At 40.0% G+C, this 20,009-nt stretch overlaps 2 protein-coding genes across 10 annotated transcripts in view; one reads left to right on the top strand and one right to left on the bottom strand.

The window, feature by feature from the left end:
* ERAP1 (endoplasmic reticulum aminopeptidase 1) overlaps window positions 1-10,918 on the top strand; it is a 31,196-nt gene extending 20,278 nt beyond the window's left edge. For both annotated transcript variants that reach the window (XM_063129574.1, XM_063129573.1), the window contains exons 13-19: window positions 328-511; window positions 1,843-1,999; window positions 3,978-4,162; window positions 4,461-4,622; window positions 6,822-6,962; window positions 7,067-7,148; window positions 8,211-10,918. In XM_063129574.1, coding sequence (XP_062985644.1) covers window positions 328-511; window positions 1,843-1,999; window positions 3,978-4,162; window positions 4,461-4,622; window positions 6,822-6,962; window positions 7,067-7,148; window positions 8,211-8,360 — 1,061 coding nt within the window. In that variant the 3' untranslated portion in view covers window positions 8,361-10,918. The remainder of the gene's footprint in view (window positions 1-327; window positions 512-1,842; window positions 2,000-3,977; window positions 4,163-4,460; window positions 4,623-6,821; window positions 6,963-7,066; window positions 7,149-8,210) is intronic.
* A 3,062-nt stretch (window positions 10,919-13,980) lies between these two features.
* Window positions 13,981-20,009, bottom strand: part of CAST (calpastatin) — an 85,876-nt gene continuing 79,847 nt past the window's right edge. For all 8 annotated transcript variants that reach the window (XM_063129581.1, XM_063129580.1, XM_063129577.1 and 5 more), the window contains 3 exons: window positions 18,273-18,347; window positions 16,479-16,539; window positions 13,981-15,311 (listed from right to left, as the gene is read on the bottom strand). In XM_063129581.1, coding sequence (XP_062985651.1) covers window positions 16,489-16,539; window positions 18,273-18,347 — 126 coding nt within the window. In that variant the 3' untranslated portion in view covers window positions 13,981-15,311; window positions 16,479-16,488. The remainder of the gene's footprint in view (window positions 15,312-16,478; window positions 16,540-18,272; window positions 18,348-20,009) is intronic.

Here is a 20,009-nt window from a genome sequence, read left to right on the forward strand (position 1 = left end):
GCCCTCTAGTGGGTTGATGGCAGCTTTTTGAGAGAGAAGAACAGTGCAACATGGAGAATATTCTAAATGCTGTTATTGCTGCAGCAGACATTCACAAAAACTAGTGGGTGGTGTTAGACGAACCTTGAGCATGCATAGAGTGGGTGAGATAAGCTGACTCTAGAATGTTCTGAATGACTGTTCTGCACAGGTGCATAATCCATATGTGTGAGTCAGAGATCACGAAAAAGAACTATAGCAGATCAGTCGTCATTATCTTTGGTGAATGTAAATAAACAATTGCTGCTTTACAGAAAAATATAGAGTTGTACTATATTTTGCTTATAGATAACATCATCCTACCTGAAGAAGTGGAGTGGATAAAATTTAATGTAGGAATGAATGGTTATTATATTGTACACTATGGAGATGATGGATGGGATGCTCTTACTCACCTTTTAAAAGAAAACCATAATGCAATTAGCAGCAATGATAGAGCAAACCTCATCAACAGTGCATTCCAGCTGGTGAGGTAAGGGATCATGAGTATGTGCTATGTGAGTCTTTGGGAAAACATAACATAATACTTGACCTCGCTTGTATCTTATAGTTCTATTTGACAGATGACGTTTCCCCTAGACTTTAAGAACATGAGAGCCATGCTGGATCAGACCAAGGGTCCATCTAGTCCAGCATTCTGTTCACACAGTAGCCAACCAGCTGGTGACCAGGAACCCACAGGCGGGACACGAGTGCAGCCTCACCCTCCCACCCATATTCCCCAGCTGCTGGCTTACTACCTCTGCTACTGGAGGTAGCATGTCGTCCTCTTGATATTTGGCACAGTCATATTTGGCACAGGCATTGATCTTATATCCTAGTTTGCAAGCTAGACATATTTCTTTGAAGTGTTATCAATTACAGCATCTGTTGATGTGATTCTTCGCCTTGATCCACACTGAAGAGTATATTACAAAAATATGTTTTTTAAAACAATATTAATTTCAACAAACATGTTGTGTGAGCTGATAGACGTCTTTTAGGTAGCACATGGTAACGAACAGTATGTTTCTAACAGCAAAAGGGCAAATGTGTCTCTTGCGAAACAAGTTTATTTTCTGTTCTTGCAGCAGGCAATGATTAAGGCTTATAGATTACATGGATGTAGCCAGAGGCAGGGTAGCAGTCTTAGTCAAGAAGTGGGCTGGGCTTCATATCTTGAGAAATACAGTCAAGTCCAGTATCATTCTGATTCACATAGGTAAAAGCATGCTCAGGTTTGCAATGCTGGTTTAATTTAAGAAGTTGGCAGACCACAAAATGTGATAAAAAGTAGCTCAAATATATCAGCTGTCAGCAATTTGAGGTATTAACATATTTTCTATACCCAGTATTTAGGTGCGATATCAAAGCCTTTGAGAGCTAAATTCTCCATGGTCACACATAGTTTGTATTGTTTTTAATTGTTTTTTTAAAATTTCTACTGGTTTTAATTTGTTAACAATTTAATAATTTTTAGCTGTGTATATTTATGTTTATATTGTTATGATTTTGTTTGTACGCCACCCTGAGTTCCCAGTTATATAGGGCGGGTTACAAATGTTTTAATAAAATAAATAAAACAAAACATTCTGACAGCTGCAGGAGTCCCAACATCACAAATCATGTTAGTTTGTTAGCACAATATTTGCCGCTGCTAGGTGCAAAATTTCAGTTATATTTGATTTATAAGCTTCACTCTTAAACTATGGAAATGTATTTTGCTAATATGCATTATTAACTAGAAAAATCTGTACACAGCAATGCTTTGACCACTTAAAAAAGCATTTTTATATACTAACATAAACATTTTTCTTCCCACAGTGCTGGAAAGTTGTCTATTACCAAAGCTCTCGATTTAACGTTATACCTAAAACAGGAAACTGAAATTAGTCCTGTGTTTCAAGGATTGAATGAACTAATCCCATTGTACAAACTCCTGGAGAAGAGGGACATGAATGAAATAGAACATCAGTTAAAGGTAAAATAGGGAAGAGCCAAGAGTGGCTTATAACTAAAGGCACTTGTACACTGTCAACTCACACAGCTAGACTATTGGCAGTAAGCTAATAAATGTAGCTATGTTCTACTCTAGAATGAAACTGAGGCCATAGCTAGACCTAAGGTTTATCCCTGGATTGTCCAGGGGTCAAACCTGTTCATCTAGGTGACACACAGGGGATCCAGTGCTCAGGCAGGGGCGAACCCTGGAAGATCCCAGGATAACAGGAAGACCTTAGGTCTAGCTGTGGCCCAAGTTACTCTTGTCTTGATGGGCAGTAAGTAGAAGCAGCATTATATAATAATAGATAAATGCAACAATATGAAAAGCTACTTTATACATGGGTTCTTGTGGAAGTGGCTAGGATCACAAAGTGCCCTAGTGAAACAGCATTATCTGCTGTCCTCTCTTCATGGACTTCAGCTACCTATGTTCTATTCCTCTCTCATTCATACAATATATTCAGTTGTTAATAAAGTGTCCTGGTGGAGATAAAATTTGTATTGCTGACCTAAGAATGGTCTCAGGATAATAATGAAATTGACCAGGAATGTGGCAATCAAATACAGGGGATTTATTGCACATAAACACATAGGCTTGGATTCTGAGTTGCCCTTCTGTAAACAGACAGGCTTCTAGTCATGGAACAGGCTCCAATCCGACAGAAGCTCCCGCTGTTGGAAGGGGGAGGGAGACAATTTTTGGCAATTCTCACTTCCTCTTGCAGTGCCCAGGGCCACCTCCCATATTCCCCTGGAGGATCTGCAAGCTTCCAGAGGAGATTTTCGGAAGGGGGGGCAAGGGGAAGCAATAACAGTTGCCTTCCCATCTCCACCAGTGGGAATATTCCGTGGGTAGAGCTCTGCTCTCAGGAAGTTAGAATCCAGGCCAATAATACTACATTTGATTCATCAATATAATATGAACAGCCACTTCTTTCCTTGGGTATGTTCTTATCCCAATTACATTAAGAAAGGACAAAGTGAACAATTTAACATATTGAAAGAATGAGATAGGGATAGACCATATGTGGGTGAAGTTCATAAAGAGATGCTGTTCTGCTAGGGCAATATGTTGTCCGCCAAACCCAAGCCAAGCTCTCCCAGCTGCCATCTCCTAACAGGCTTTTATAGAATATTTGCTATTTTGTACATGTCATCCTTCATCTTACCAGAGCCCTTCCTAGACACAGGATCAGCTGTTAAATCTCCAATCACAGCAAGTTCACAGGTACAATAAAGCATTGTTTTAACACGGCATGTAAAGAACCTATGAAAACTTGTACTCCTATGTCTCAAGGAAGGATTTATTTTAATAATTAAATTGAAACACCACAATGGAACAAGAGGTGTTTTAAGTAGATGCATTTAACCATCTCAAATTCTGACTACTGAGGCAAACTTACACACTTACCCAAGACCTATGGCTTCAGTGCTGCTCCATGCCTATGTATCACAGTCCTATCAATTACCTCAATGTAGTCTACACATAGGGCAACCCTGCTCCCATAGTTCATGGGGAGGTTATGGAATATTGAAAAGGTTTGTTCTTACAGCTTTATCCTACAGTAACTATGCCCTCCCTTTCCCCTGCAAAATGATAAGACAAGCAGAGGAGCTTGCACTTTATCCACATACCTTAAACTAGATGATCTGAGGAGTGGGACCTGTGCCAGCCTGCCCAGCGGTTAAGTCTATAAACGGACAAGACTTGATATATCAACTCTTCACAGGCAGAAAAGCACATGGATTGTTTCTTTATTCACATTTTTTCCATTTATGAGCACATAATATCCAATTAACGCTGTGCCTTATGTATCAATAGCTGTCACTTTATTCTAAATATTGTTTCGAACGGCAATATGATTTTGGGCTGATTTGATAGAACACTAGATGGTGATTTTAGTAAGCATTTAGTGTGCTTAGCTGATTTTGTTTTGTTTGTGAAATCACTCTAGGGTTACATAGTCAAACTGTTTAAAAACATGATTGACAAACAGTCTTGGAATAATGAAGGCACATTGTCGGAGCGATTGCTTCGGAGCTCCCTTCTTGTGTTTGCATGTGTGCGCAAGTACCAACCTTGTGTGGACAAAGCAAAAGAGTACTTTATGAAATGGAAGAACTCCGATGGAACTCTACAGTACGTATTTCTTGTTTTTTTTAAAGAGTAGCGCACCTTGAATCTTCACAGGGCAAAGCATATAGCATGGTGTTTTAGATGCTGTGACCCCACCCTCCATGGAGCAGCTGGGGGAAAAAAGGGAAATTTAAGTTTACCTGTGAATTCCCCACAGTGGTTCTGGGCTGTGGAAGTCTTGCTTGGTGGGAAGAGTAATTTGCACTAGAACCCATAACAACAACAACAACAACAACAACAACAACAACAACAACAACCTAAGATAATGTCAAAATGTAACTTGATTTGCAATTTGTTACAGGTTGCCTAATGATGTTAAGCTTGCAGTATATGCTGTCGGGACACAGACTGATGAAGGCTGGGACTTCCTTTTCAGCAAATACCAGCTACCAAAATTCAGCACTGAAAAGAATATGATTGAAGTTGCTCTCAGTCTGAGCGAAAATAAGGAAAAGCTTCAGTGGTAAGTACTCTTCACATAGCATGGGTGGCTTTAAAGTTCAAACTCAAATAGATATTTTAAGTGGAAGGTGATGGCCTCCCATATTTTCATAAACATTTAAACTTAGTCATGTAATTGCCATTGTTATAGTAGTAGTAAAAGGTGTGTTAGAAAGATTGTTTCACAGTTTGTGCACAAAACAATTGTGCATTTTGTTCATGTGCACTGGACTGAAATGGTGTTTCTCGTTCCCATTGTGTTTGGCAGGGAGAGGCAACACAAGTTGAGAGGCCTTTTTGGGGGGGGGTATCTGGAATTGGGTTGACTATTGCAATAATTGGGATTCCTTGGGCAAGTATTGCGCAGGGGAGGTGTCTTCCTCTTTTTAAAAATTCTTAGCACAAATTTATGATGATACCACCTTCTTACAGAAAGCACTTTAAACTCAACACTCCTTCTGTGCTTCTGCATGCAGCAGTGGCAAAGAACCTTGGTCTGAAATAATACTACACTTTTACTTCCCTGATTACGAAATGAAAATTAAAAAGGTTCAGAGTTATTTTTCCTGTTTATAAAAGATGGCAACTAATGTCCATTAAACAATTTTGAACTAGCATTCTAAATTAGGTCAAGCTAGATGTTAAATTTTCTAAAATTAGAGTGTGCTAAAAGATTACCAGATTAAAAGGCAATGCAAAAAGTAGTCTGTATATCCTGTATGGTGTGTATGTGTGTTCTCTGTGTTGGAACCATTCTGCCTGAGAATTACTGCAATTATTATATAAAGAGAGGGGGCATTTTCCTCTTTCTGAATTCTCCATCTAAATAGGGGTGGGGTAAAAGAGATATAACTGATTTGTGTATATTGAAGAATTTTGTTTATGCAACAGACTTAATGTTTAGAATTTGGTTCTTGTCCACGCAGATCAATAGTGAGATTTATTTGCAGCATTTTACCCTGCTTTTCAGCCCCCCAAAAAAGGCTAAGAAAGATTAATAATAAAACACTCCCTGCCCTCAGGCTTACAATCTAAAAGGCATGACATCAAAGAAAAACAGACTGGGAGGGAGGAGGGGGTAGAATCAAAACTCAGTTCTTCGTTTCAAAGTTCTTATTGGTGTTCTTTCTGGCAGGGAAGGGCAAAATAAGCTTCCTGTATCTGTTTCTTTTTTGGCCAATGTATGGGGTCAGGTTGGTTTCACCTTCACTGTGGCATTTATCCTGGGAGGCAACGGAGTACAGCCTTCCAGTGGCCCTTGATTCTTTGGCCAGTAGATGAGGCCATAGTCTGCAGTTTCAGGGACCTGCCAGTTGCACAAGGTAGCATTTGTATAAAATATACTTGCAGATAATGGCAAATGAGGCAGTTAGAAATAATGGGATGGGTGGTAGGTTATAGAAGATCACTACTTTAGAGGGTAGGGCAGGAGTTTTAGCTGCCCCCATCACTTATACACACACAAATACTTGCTGCTTCAGATTTTTAAGAACTTGCCCAACAAAATGCCTACTTGGGCATTTGATTTGCTTGTGTATGTTGCCCTATTTAGGATGCTAGAATAACCTAGAGTTTGTGAAGTATTTTAAAACATAGCCTCATTGACTAAATACAATTAACATAACAGAAAATCCAGCAGTCTAGATTTTCAACATTGGGAAATTGGCTAAAATAATGTGTTATCACTGCATTGTTTATTATTGTCTAGAAACCATGAGGTCAACTCTAAAGACCACAACTGTTATCTTCGGGGGTTTTGTTAAGGAAACTAGTCTTGGTGCATGGAGATTATATTTCATAAAAGGCCGCTGTGGTGGCTGATAAAAAGACTAAAAATAAAGAAAGCTGTACTACTTTGAAATTGCAAGCCTATGCATACCTTCCTGGGAGAAAGGCCCCATTGAACAGTGGGGCATTTCTAAGTAATATGCACAGGGTTGCACTGTATGCATTGGTTTCATCAGTGTTATTCCACCAACAGAAGTGCTTCCATCAGCAAGATTGGGAGAGGATGTTTCCCTGCACACACACATACATCCTCAAAATCCAGAGGATTTCCCCCCCCCCAAGCTGGTCCAGAAGTGGCTGCATGGGAGAGGAGAGAAGGAGAAAGTCCTGTTGTGCTAGTAGATGTTCACTAGTGTGACACTGGATTTAACACTTATCATTTAACTATTTTCATTCTTCCTACAAATAAGATAATATTCATATTGGTTTTTAGGTTAATGGATCAAGCATTGCAAGATGACATAATAAAGGCTCAGGAACTTCCTTATATTGTTTTGAGTGTTGGAAGGAACCCTGTTGGTTATCAGTTAGCTTGGAAGTTTTTGAAGAAGAACTGGCAGAAACTTGTACAAAAGTAGGTGAAAAAATTAAACATTCTCCCAGTACCTGTATTCATGTTTATTTTTTCTTAAACCATAAAACTATTTAGTTCATATATTGTCATTACTATTTTTGTAGGTTTGAACTAGGTTCACATTCTATTGCCCACATGGTGACTGGAGTAACAAATAGGTGTTCCACAAAGGCACAGCTTGCTGAGGTAAGCATGTCTTTCACGCTCTATAATACATAGGTAGTGTGAGTCCATGATGTTATTGAAAATCAAGCCAAACCAGTTATAGAGGTTCAGATCCATGTATAGGTACTGAAGCTTTACACTCAGTTCAGTTGTAATCATGGTATAACTGGTTCAGCTTGTATAAAACAATAGCAGTAGCGGAAACCAAATCAGGCACTAAAGCCCTATGATCTTAAAGCCTCTGGCAGTAACTAGAATGAAATTCTGTTGCTGGATCAGAGCTAGAATCTTGAGAGGTTGTGAATTTTACTGACAAAAGAATTTAATAACCACCAGTAGCAAGAGGAATAGCACAAAGCAGCCAGTGCTTGTGAAGCCAATAATACAGAAAAAATTGAGCAACACCTGGAGAGAAAATGAGGTGGGTATAACTGCATTTTCTTGAAGATTCTTAGAGCCTCGTGTGGCGCAGAGCGGTAAAGCAGCAGTTTCTGCAGCTGAAACTCTCCCCACGGCCTGAGTTCGATCCCAGCGGAAGCTGGTTTCAGGCAGCCGGCTTGGGTCGACTCAGCCTTCCATCCTCCCGAGGTCGGTAAAATGAGTACCCAGCTAGCTGAGGGAAAGGTAATCATGGCCGGGGAAGGCAATGGCAAACCACCCCGCTATAAGGCCTGTCAAGAAAACGTCAGTAAAAGCTGGCGTCCCTCCAAGAGTCAGTAATGACTCAGTGCTTGCACGAGAGGTTCCTTTCCCTTCTGAAGGTTCTTAGAAGTCAAATAAATCAGCGAGCCATTAGGATACTCCGTATAAACAACAGATAACCTATGTTATCCTTCTTATAAAAAAATCTTTATAAATTTGAACCAAAAGGAAAGGCTTTTGGAGGCACTTGTAATTAATATAAAACTTAGGGCACAGATAACTCCAAGGCCAAGAATCTCTTATGACAAAACCCAGGAAGCTCATCCAGTGCAGTAGCTACAAGAAAATTAGGATGCAGTCTCCTAAAACCTATTCTTTTTTAAATCCTGATAATAGCACAAGAATGAATTTTGTTATTTATTTTTTTAAAAAATCCAACAGGTAAAAGACTACTTCAACTCTCTGGACGAAAAAAGTTCACAGCTCCGTGCTGTCCAACAAGCAATAGAAACAATTGAAGAAAACATCCAGTGGATGGATGTGAACCTTGAAAAAATCAAGAAATGGTTACAGACTAACAGCAAAGTGTAAAATTGTATGTGAACTATTGTTTCAGAATTAAGAACTGTTAAGTTTTCAAACAAACATGAGAAATGCTACTCCAAAATGAAGTTAATAGAAAATTGTGAAAACAAGATTGTTCGTTAGTGCAAAAATTTAAGCTTTATTCTAGTGACAAAAGTTGGGACATTTTACCTACACTTTCAAAGGCAAGAAAATGGTATTAACGCCTTGTGTATATGTGAAGTTACGTATTTCAACGTTCGCCAAATATTTCATCACTATAACTGCAATGCCATGCAAGAGAGAAGCCATTTTTCCCCAATATCAAGTTCTTCTATAGATGTACCTCGAGTGAGTGTATTGGCAGGCACCATTTTAAAATAGGTTTGTAGGAACCTAGAGATAGAGCTAAACGGGATTTACCAGTTAATGACTTTGAAAGTGACATAGAACAACACAAAACCTAGAATGAGATATAGGCCTTTATCAAATGTAGTAATAGGATATCTTTAAGAGAATGACTAGACAAGCCTTGGGCTCACAGCCGCAAAGAGTAGGGAAGCTTTTACTTTCATTATCCAGGTTAACTGCAGTTCAGTGGTTAACCTGGATAAATTCAGAGCTGGATACCTGCATTGCATGAACACTGTTGGTTACTTTGACAGTATTCTTATTTTAGATTCTGCCTACTTACTGTCAGGACTTTTGCCATGGCTAGTGGCCTTGACCCCTCTGAACCAGAGGATTGGATCCAACATTGCCCATGTTCAGGTGGCCCAGGCATGCCAGTGCAATATAGCACTAACAGAAGCAAGCATCGAAATGTGTGGAAATGTTTGTTTCTGGGAGAGAGAGGTCACGCCCGTTCCAGAAATAAGTGTTTCTACTTGTTTTGATGGTTGCCCCCAGAAGTGCTACATCGCAGCCACCAGCAGTAGGGCCATGCATGCCTGGGCCGCCGACGCAACGTTGGATTCAACCAAAAAGTCTGCTTCAGCTTTTAATAAGCATAATATAGAATTCAGTATAGCCATGAGAGTGAATCACTGTTCAACTTCTCAGCTTATTACAGGCAAAAGGAATACCTAAGAAATCAGGGGCGGAGAGTTGTTTAGGGATGTATCTCAGCTCGTAGCATCAGCCCATCAGAATGGGGTGGAGATGCCTGGTTCGATGTATTGATTATCTATGGGTCAGATGCAGTTGTCAGTACAGAGTAATTATTAATGAGCTTAGCAGCCACATCCATTTTTAAGCTTATGCACACACGAGAAAGGCTTGGTGGTGCCAACATCTTTCATTGCCTGCAATGAAAAATGTAACATGAAATTCCAAACTGTGACAGCTAATACTACGCAAGGAATTTGGGACTTTGTCTGGTCCCCTAGCTGAAAACAATCACTCTGATTTTTCCTGCCTGTTACACTTGCTTGGACTTTCCATCAATTGGGTTACTGAAAATCCTTTCCCCCTGGACTTGTCATCCACTCTGCACCTTTGTCTGTTGAACCTTGTAATGTTAAAACCTGCTGTGGAATATAATACCAGCCTTATAGACCATGGATTGTTTGCCATGAACCGCATACCTTCGTCTTTTCCCAGAAAGCCTTCTGGTCTGGACTCTTAGTGATTTTTGAGACTGTTGTTTTGCCTTAACATCTATACATCAGAGATTTCTAATGTGGACTCTGTTGTTAGACCTGATCTCTCTCCTGATGGTTATGTGCTACCTCCAGCATTCGAGGCAGTAAGCTTGTGTGCACCAGTTGCTGGGGAACATGGGTGGGAGGGTGCTGTTGTACCATGTCCTGCTTTGTTGGTCCCTGGTTGACAGCTGGTTGGCAACTGTGTAAACAGTGCTGGACTAGATGGACCCTCGGTCTGATCCAGTATGGCACTTATGTTCTTATCATGTGTGAGTATTTCTAGCTTTGTCTGATTCTAGACTTGCCCCCTGAACCAAAGACTCTCCAGGAGCCCTTTTCAGTAGACTCTCTGAGGGGAAAACTCTACGCTGCTCAGGGCTCTTTTTAATTCCTGGATCCGGATTAACTTGGATCCCAATAACGCAAGATCCTGAAATATGGAACATTTCCCATTTTATGCTTTGCCATAACTTATTCCTCTATTCTTGAACGTGAGTCAGCTGGTGGCTTCTGTGTGTAGAAATCCTGCATTTGGGACTGATTCCATTGCTATGGCTCTTAGGCCTGCATTTAGTTCAGCTAGGACCCCTGCCATGTAGCAGTGCTGTCAAAGGGCTCCTGAGGATTTTGGAAACATCTCCATTTTGGGCTGGGGCTCTAGCCATGACTCCTTTTGAATTGTGAACTGCGGCCTGTTTTTGAATCTTGTATCATGAACCTGGATCTCTAAGTGCTTTGAACACCTAATTATATTCCAAAAGTGAAGTCTCTGGCTGTGATTATGTATTTGCTCCTGGTCTGCTCCTTAATTTAAGCCATGGGGCATTAGCTGTCGAGTTAACTGATTTGTAATTTCTTAGATTAAGTGCTGCAACTTCTGAAGTGTGATTTTTGTCATCTGATTTATCTTTGAATAAAGTTAAGTCATTGAATCTAGAAGCTGCATCACACCGGGGGTTAACACAACGAGCATGAGGTCCGTTGAGTCCGCTGTTCTAATGGCACTGTTTCTCCTGCACACAGCAGGAGAGAGCAGCAATCCAGAGTTTTAAAAAAACATCTGACTTAACGAGGGGTTTTTTTGTCGTGCAAGGAAGTGCAGAAGGTGCGCAGGAGGCAGACAATGGCATGTGAGGGACCTGAGCAAACTGCATGAGTGCCCAGTAACAAGCGTGCGAAAAAACACTCATCGGATGGAGCTTTAGGGTTCTATTCTATTCTATTCTATTCTATTCTATTCTATTCTATTCTATTGTATCGTGAGGAAGCTAGGCACCACCTGGACTTTTACACTTACTGATCTTTGCGTCATTTCATGTTGTAGGGGAGAGAATTGTATTGCTCTCATAGATCTGACTTTGGACATCTACAACAGTCTTGTGCAAAAGACTACTATGGTCCCCATTTTTACAGATGGGGAACCAAAACTATGAGATACTTTCCCAGCAGAATGTGACAGAGATGGCACCCCAACCTAGGTTGAAAAAGTCAATTCTGAATTTCTGTCCAGATGATCTCTGTCCCCAATTGTTCCTGTTTTCCATGACACTTAAGGAGAAACATGTAATGTCAAGAGGCCAATATGAACATTTTTTCTTCACGGTATTAGAAATTTTAGGCAATTGGCATATAAAGTTTACTTCCAGGATACTGGAAATTAGTCTTTTTTTTTAAAAAAAAAAGGAAGCACTGGTTACTTTTTATTGCAAAATCAATGCAATCAAGTACCAGAATTAGAGAATAGTATGTAAGCAAAGAGCCCAGTGCTCTTCAATATTTTTATTAATGACTTGGATGAGGAGGTGAAGGGAACGCTTATCAATTTGCAGATGACACAAAATTGGGTGGGATAGCTAATACCCCGGAGGACAGAAACAAACTTCAAAGTGATCTTGATAGACTGGAGCACTGGGCTGAAAACAACAGAATGAAATTCAATAGGGAAAAATGACAAGTTCCACATCTAGGAAAAAAACCAAATGCACAGTTACAAAATGGGGGATACTTGGCTCAGCAATTCTACAAGCGAGAAGGATCTTGGAATTGTTGTATATCACAAGCTATTTTGGGCTGCATTAATAGAAGTATAGCTTCCAAATCGTGCAAGGTACTGGTTCCCCTCTATTTGGCACGAGTTAGGTGTCATCTTGAGTACTGCGTCCAGTTCTGGGCACCACACTTCAAGGATGCAGACAAGCTGGAGGGGATTCAGAAGAGGGCAACGAGGATGATCAGGGGTTTGGAAAGAAAGCCTTATGAGCAGAGACTGAAAGAACTGGATATGTTTAGTCTTGAGAAGAGAAGACTGAGGGGAGACATGATAGCACTCTTCAAATACTTGAAAGGAGGGCCAGGATCTCTCCTTGATCATCCCAGAGTGCAGGACATGAAATAACGGGCTCAAGTTAGAGGAAGCCAGATTCTGACTGGACATCAGAAAAAACTTCCTGACTGTTACAGCAGTACAATGGAACCAATTACCTAGGGAGGTTGTGGGTTCTCCCACACTAGAGGCCTTCAAGATGCAGCTGGACAGACATCTGTCAGGGATGGTTTAATTTGGATCCTGCATTGCACAGGGGGTTGGACTTGATAGCCTTATAGGCCCCTTCCAATTCTATATTTCTATAGTGATGAAGTATATGTCAAGTTCCTGATCCAACAATTGTATATGCAGCAGTGTTGGCTGCTGGAGTGGTCATGTGTATAACCCTTAGCCAAAGGAGATTAATTGGATTTTATTAAATGCGTGGGCTCATGCATAATAGCTATTCTAGAGGGGATAAACCACCATGGGTTAAGCCACTTGCCAACCCGCATTACTCTCAACAAATGATTGGATGAGAGGCATTTTGGCTTCCTTCCCCCTCAGTCCTCCAGCCCACTCCTGCATGTATCCCAGTGTACTTTGCATAGCAACCAGTCTTGTCTCCCCTTCTCCGCTCCGATCGCTATTCCTTTCCAGAGCACTTACTTCATTCACCTTTTTTTAAAAAAATTGATGCCTTGGAAGTGCACAAATGGGGCCATTTCCCCTCCCAGTCTGAAAATGCACAGTGCACAGATTCAGCTGCCCAATATGTCTCATCTTGCCATGTCAATTTCCTTGTGTGTTACAGCTGTCAATGGGAATGAGTAGGTAACATACAAGGAAACAGACAAGATTATATATAGGATAAACTGTGCACACTTGTGAAGGACCATGGGGAAAGATAATACTAAGAGAAAGTAACCCATTTACTCAAATCAGAAGAACTGAAAAAGAAATGCAAGCGAAGTAATTGCTCTGAAAAGGAGCACTAAAGGGGCAGGAGGGACAATAACTCCCACTTGGCAATGTCATCCTCTCACTATTAAGCCTTGAATTGACACTTGTCAGAGACCTCCCCACTTTCAACATTTCCCTGACTCTCCAGGAATTTCACAAATGGGAATTATTAGTGGGTCTCCTTTGCGGCTCTTTCTCATTTGCGGTTTTTCTTTTTCTTTTGAATTACACAAACATGTTCTTAGTATTATTTTCCCCCTGGTCCTTCACAAGTGTATGCAGATTAGCCTATGTGCAGTCTCACCTTGTCAGTTTCCTTGCATGTTACCTACTGTACTTCTGTGGTTCCTTTGTCATCTGTAATATGCATGAAATTGACAAGGAGAGACTATCTATCTATCTATCTATCTATCTATCTAATCAGATAGCTGAACCTGTGCTCTTGTGCACTTGCAAAAGACCAAGTTATCTCTTCCCTGTCCAGAAGTGACTCCACTAGCTATGCCCCTTGCCACTGTAATTAGGCTTTTAAAGGCTTCCATTGTCACTTTTTTCAAGACTTGCAGTGTGGGAAGTAGGAGAGGAAATCCCTTATCTTTGATCTCTGATTGGAAATAAGGGAAGGGGGCTCAATGGGGATCTTCCGTTGGCCTGAAATTCCCTATCCATGAATTATGGAAACAACAATAATGTGTTATTAAAAACGTAGAATATAAGTACAAATACGGGATAATACATTCTAAAAACTTTATTAGTGTGACACAGAATCTCAGTACAGACTGTCCAATACAGTATAGTATTAACATTACAGATTGTCAAGGACAATCAGTATTCTGATTTTCCTCAGGCTGAAAGGTACAATCCACTGGGAACATCTTCTGCATTTATTCCTTTTGAAATAAGAGCTATTACAGAAAATCACTGTGTTCTTGAACCCCATGGAGTTCAAAAGGGCTTGCACAGATTATATTCCTGGTGGCCTGTGGCCTGCCTACATATCTGATTATGGAAGTAGCAGAGAACTACCTACTTGACCATTTTACCAAACTAGGAGTAGTACCTTACTCCACAAGTCAATATAAAGATTTGTTACTCAGATTGCACAGCAGATCAGAATCTGGTATTGGAGTCATAGCCTCTCTTTTGCTACATGGAATACCAAAAAGAAAAGAAAAAAAAAATAGAAATCTGAGCAAGCATTGCATCCAGGTTAGCTGACAAAGCACATTCCTATTTAATTGTGCTGAGGGTAGGGCCGATAACAGTGTAACTTGTGGGAATATATATACTGTTGTTGGGATTCTTTGTGCAGTTCTGTAAGTCAAGGAGTGTGAAGCAGATATTGCAAAACTACATCCCTTCCAAAGTACCACAATCCTTTAGTAGTTCTGATGCAACATTATGTCCTTCCTGGAAGCTGTTGGCAGGGGCAACGTAAGTTCACAAAAGGTGGTACCAACAAGGACTCAAGATTTAAAATAAAAATACTAATGGCACTGTTCATATTCAATACTATAGTGTTAGAAGCCAAGGATGACCAACAATAGTTTCTAGTCTGCTCCCACTTTTAAATCTTAGCAACTGATTACTCCCTTTTCACCAACTATTCTCCCAAAAAGAATACCCACAGGCAACCAGCCTAAAGAGGCAGATGATATCCAAAATGCATTCCATTCCAGAATGTTTAAAGCATTGTTATACTAAAAATATATGGTATGGATTTAGTGAACTCTGCTGAGATTTACAGGCACTATGTGTAGATTATGTGCAAAACTTTGCAGACATTGGTTTCATTACTATTTAATTCATAGGAAATCTGTTTCTTACAAATATAAAGCATTCCTTCTCTTTCAGAATTGAAGAAAATTACAAAATAAACGACAGTAAAATAAGTGGCTAGAAAAAGTTAGTTCAATCTTGGAAAATAGCAAAAGATATGCATGGCATGCCAAAATATCCAAATACCACAATACAAAAAACCACCCAGGAAACTATCTTGCTTCTGCGAAATCGCTTTTGTTCAAGTGCAGCAAAAGAAGAGTCTTTGCACTAGTGATGAAAAGTCTGAAGAAGAAATACAAAAGAAAGACAGCACATTCTTAAATAGAGGAAAGCAGGTTTGTCTCATAAAATTCATCAGATGAATTAAAAGTAGTTCCAAATAGAAAACTGGAAATACCCAAGCAGAGCACAGCAATGGGGTCAATACACACATTAGCAGGTCTGTGAGGCTAACTCCCTTGTCTGTCCATATTGAACATAACCTGCATGCTCTGGTGGTGGTTGCTTTCCTCAAGAAGAAAAACAGGAGCAAGCAAATTACTGTCAAAAAGGGAGAGGAGTCGGGGCGGCAACTGAAATGTGCAGCAGCAGTGGGTCCCTAAACGCGAACTGTTTCAGGCAACCCTTGCCTCTTTAGTCTCTAGGGCAGGGGCGAGGAATTTGTGGCTCTCCAAATATTGTTACCATTAGCTCCAGCCAGCATGGCCAATAGTTAGGGATTATGGGAATTCGAATCCAACATCTGTAGGGCCATAGTTTTCCCCACAGGTTTGCTCTAGGAGAGGTGCCTCTCCTTCGTTCTGGAAGACGGCCAGTTCAAGCACAGAGGGGAGTTTTATACATCCGGAGCCTCACAAACAAGCTAAAATGAACTGACAGAAGAGTATTTACATGACTTGATACTGCATGTGCAGAGCTGCTTCCCGCATAGAATTAAGTCCAATGCAATTCCACCAGGAAGCCAAGGCTGACTTTATTTGTTGGTTGTATTCTACGTTAGGCTAAACCCCCATGCATACACAATTGCCCTTGCCTTGCGATATTTTCTTCTGAACAATATCTTCCAATTTCGTTTTGCATTTGTCAGAAACTTAGGAGAATATGCATGTTCAAAGTGAAATATGTACATAGAGACATCATGTAGAAAAAGTACCTTAATTATGTTTATTTTACATTTTTGGAATGGTCTCACAAAAAGGATATCATTAGGGCACCAGTATTTGTGATTGAGAGTTCACATACTGGTATTTCAAAATCGGTAGCAGGAATCCCCTCAATTCTGATAATAATGCTAATCTTCCCAAAAGCTCTGAAAAAATGAAAACACTTGTGCTAAAAAGCGAGGGTCTAAAAATGTACGGTTTTTAAAGGTGTCAGTTCATTCTGAATCATTCATGCATAACATATGCACATTCATATGTGCACGATAAACAGCTTAAAAGTTCTTACCTGGCAAGATTTAACTTTTTTTCTGTTTCTCAGATTTTGCATTGGAAGACTGCTCCTTTGCCTTGAAGAAAAAGGAAAAAAAGCAACAACATTACTAGTTGGAACTTTGTCATGCAATGAACACTGAATAAATATTAAATGAGAAAAGCCCATTCATAAAACAAAGCTTGAAATCCATGTTTTTCAAGAATATAGGAGTGGAGTGAAAAGCTTTTATCATCACCAAGCTATGTACTACACAGGAGATCCACTATTAGCTCTCCCAGTGTTTTGTTTTTATTACCTGCATCTGCAGATGGATCCAACATTTGATCAAAGCAGTGGCACCAAGCGTGTGTGTTTAACACTTCCCCTCATGTTGTTAAGCAATCTTGGTGGGAAGGAAGGAATGCAAGTTCTTGAATTCTACAGGCAGCTGTATTCTAACAGCAGCATCCAGAGGGGAGAAATTTAGATTGGGAAAACAGTGTTAGGTGAAAGGGTTGAACACTCTTTCCCTCCGTATCACTGCTTTGATCATAAGTTGGATGTAATGTATAATTTATCTCTTAAAATGAGTTCATAAATTTAGTCACCACACAGTGAGCTCCTTCATACAGGGGAAAATTGCATTCCCTCGCCGTGGCTCTGCTTCCTGCATCTCTTCCATTATTATTTATTATTATTATTAATTTATTTATTTATATAGCACCATCAGTGTACATGGTGCTGTACAGAGTAAAACAATAAAATAGCAAAACCCTGCCGCATAGGCTTACATTCTAATAAAATCATAATAAAACAGTAAGAAGGGGAAGAGAATGCACCAAACAGGCACAGGGTAGGCAGAGAGCAGCGACCATGTGGCTTATACAGCCTCAATGCAGTTGAATGGGACATTCTAGTGGGCATTTTATAGTGCAACTTTGCCTGCACATGGCAGGAAAACCTGACAAATATCAATTTATCCCAGAAGAGTCAGGTTTTCTGAGGTTTTATTTTTTAGCGCTACGACGAGAAAATGGAGCGGGAGATGCACAGGAGGCTGACTATAAAATGCTCGTTTAAAGAAGCTCAGTGGCTGCAGAGTCAAAAGATGCTTTGTATATATCAAGAAGTGTTCACAGATGAAATATCTATATATCCTTTAACATCATCTCAAGTAAAATATGCATGTGTTACTTGTCTTGAAACTAGGTATTTCTTATTTTCCCTTTTCTATACATTATCTGATAATTTCTCACTACTTGACCACAGATATAATCTCTGATAGCCATATTGATTTAACAATTAAAAAAGAAACCGAACACATAACATTTAAGGTGATTGCATACAGTTAACACATCACTGTACAAGACCTATTTACAATGCGGTAATTAACACTGGGTTTAGGGTACCACAATACAAGGTGATGTACATATGCTCATGTGTTTAAGTGGCCAATATGCAAAAATATCACAAAACCCTCCGGGGGAAATCATACAAACCTCATCTTTAACATACATCTTGCTTTGCCAGCCACACAACATTTTGTGAGGAAGAAAACCTAGTATTGCCCCTACTCATGTTCCCATCTCTTCTCTCCCTCCCCTGTTCTCAAGTCACTCCATCAAAGTGTGCACAACAGCGATTTCATCATGTGCCTCTTCTAGTAATGACAGTGGAGGGTGAAAAAGAGGACAAAATCAAGATCCGGGTGAAGTAAGATGCTGAGGAATTGCACACAGGGTGTTCCAGAACTTCATGAGGCTCATAAAGTAGTAGGCCATGGCTGTGTAAAATTTCATGTTTTAATAACAACAACAAAATCCTTACCTTTTTAGATGATTTGGATTTCTTTTCATCCTTTCTAACTGGTTTAGATACGGCAGCATCTTTTGTTTTTTCATCCTAAACCCAAGAAATAGAAATACCTTTGTTCATAAATGTTCAGGTCGAAACACACTTAAGGCTAAAAGAGCTTGGAAACATTTGTTCCCACAAAATAGTAACATTTAGGCAAGATCCACACAAAAAGTTAAAAGATTTAGTGCGATCTGGAATGCTGAACTGAATAATTTGATAGAACTGCACATACAGGCAGAAGAAAAACCTAAAATTAGCTCCTCTCTATGGCAGGACTTTACATTCAATGTTGTTCTGTGATCATCATCAGTCTCCAGGACATGCTTTCCCCCTTTTATCCTGCTTTCAAAAAGTTTGGAAATAATGCATAAAGGGATGTTAGTCAGTGTAGCACTATAATGACAACGCCATCTAGTAGCTGTAAACTGGAACAAACAGAAACATCTAGAATATGCCGAGGAAGTACTTTCCACAATTCAAACCACAGGTTCGCTGTGTAAAGAAGCCCATGGTAATCCCACAAAGAAAACAAAAGCAGAAAGCCCCTGTAAGAATTTGGGTTTTTTGCTTAATGTTTTGCTTAAAGCTTATTATACTTTATACAATGCAGGTGCTGAGCCTGAAGTTTGAAGGTGAAGACTGGTCTGAGAACAAAGGTACTTCTAAACCCTTCTCCTGGTTTTCACACAAAAAGTTCTGCACACAAGCTACTTTATCACTATTGGGGAAGAGGGCTTTTCCATGTAATGGTGGCATTTGGCAGCAAATTGTGAATTAACCCAATTGCCCCATTTGTAGGTTGGGGCAAACCCGGTCACTTTCGGTCCTTCATGGGTTAAAGAACCCAAAGTTAACCTTAAAATTAAACCATGGGTTAACTTTGGGTTATTTAACCCACAAAGAACCCAAAGTGTCAGATGTCATGCTAAGACCTACTAGGTTATTGCTGCAAAATGGAAATGGTTCACATGTTGCTCTACAAATCATGAGTTAATTAACCCATGATTTGCTGCTGTTACATTTGAACCAGGTCAATTTGTTTCCTGCCAGCTCTTAGACATGGAAGTTCACAGATATTTTCTGTTCATGAGATAAGCTCATCTGTTCTTGGGTAAGCTACATTTGCTTCAAAAGATGTACACAGAAAAACACACCTGCAGAAGTTGTGTCTATACTGTAGTGTATTGGAGAGACAAACATGGCTTTTCCAACAAAAACGTTGGCTTTTGAGTAATCAGAGAGGAAGTTCTAGAAACAAATCCATGCTTGAGACAACTTTATTGTGAGAAAAGGTTTTTAAATGTAGCAGAGTTGACTGTTAGGAATGCTTACATATGTGTGCCAAGATCAGGGAAATAAGAGAAACAGCGAGCCATTATTTTTGTAAAAGGGACAAAAGCTTCAATGGGGGAATCTAACAGGATTCACATTCAAGTGAAAATTAATAATAATGCTCTGTGCCGTGGCACCTAAGCCATGGGGTTCCACAGGGCTCTATCTTATCCCCTATGCTGTTTAACATATACATGAAGCCGCTGGGGGAGGTTATCCGGAGATGTGGACTGAGGTGTCATCAATATGCGGATGATACCCAGCTCTACCTTTCCTTTTCATCAAACCCAGGTGAGGCAGTGGCTGTTCTGAACCAGTGTCTGGGCACGGTAATGGACTGGATGAGGGCTAATAAACTGAGACTCAATCCAGACA

The sequence above is a fragment of the Elgaria multicarinata genome, chromosome 6 (genome assembly GCF_023053635.1).
Source record: "Elgaria multicarinata webbii isolate HBS135686 ecotype San Diego chromosome 6, rElgMul1.1.pri, whole genome shotgun sequence".
Classification (NCBI taxonomy): Eukaryota; Metazoa; Chordata; class Lepidosauria; order Squamata; family Anguidae; genus Elgaria; species Elgaria multicarinata.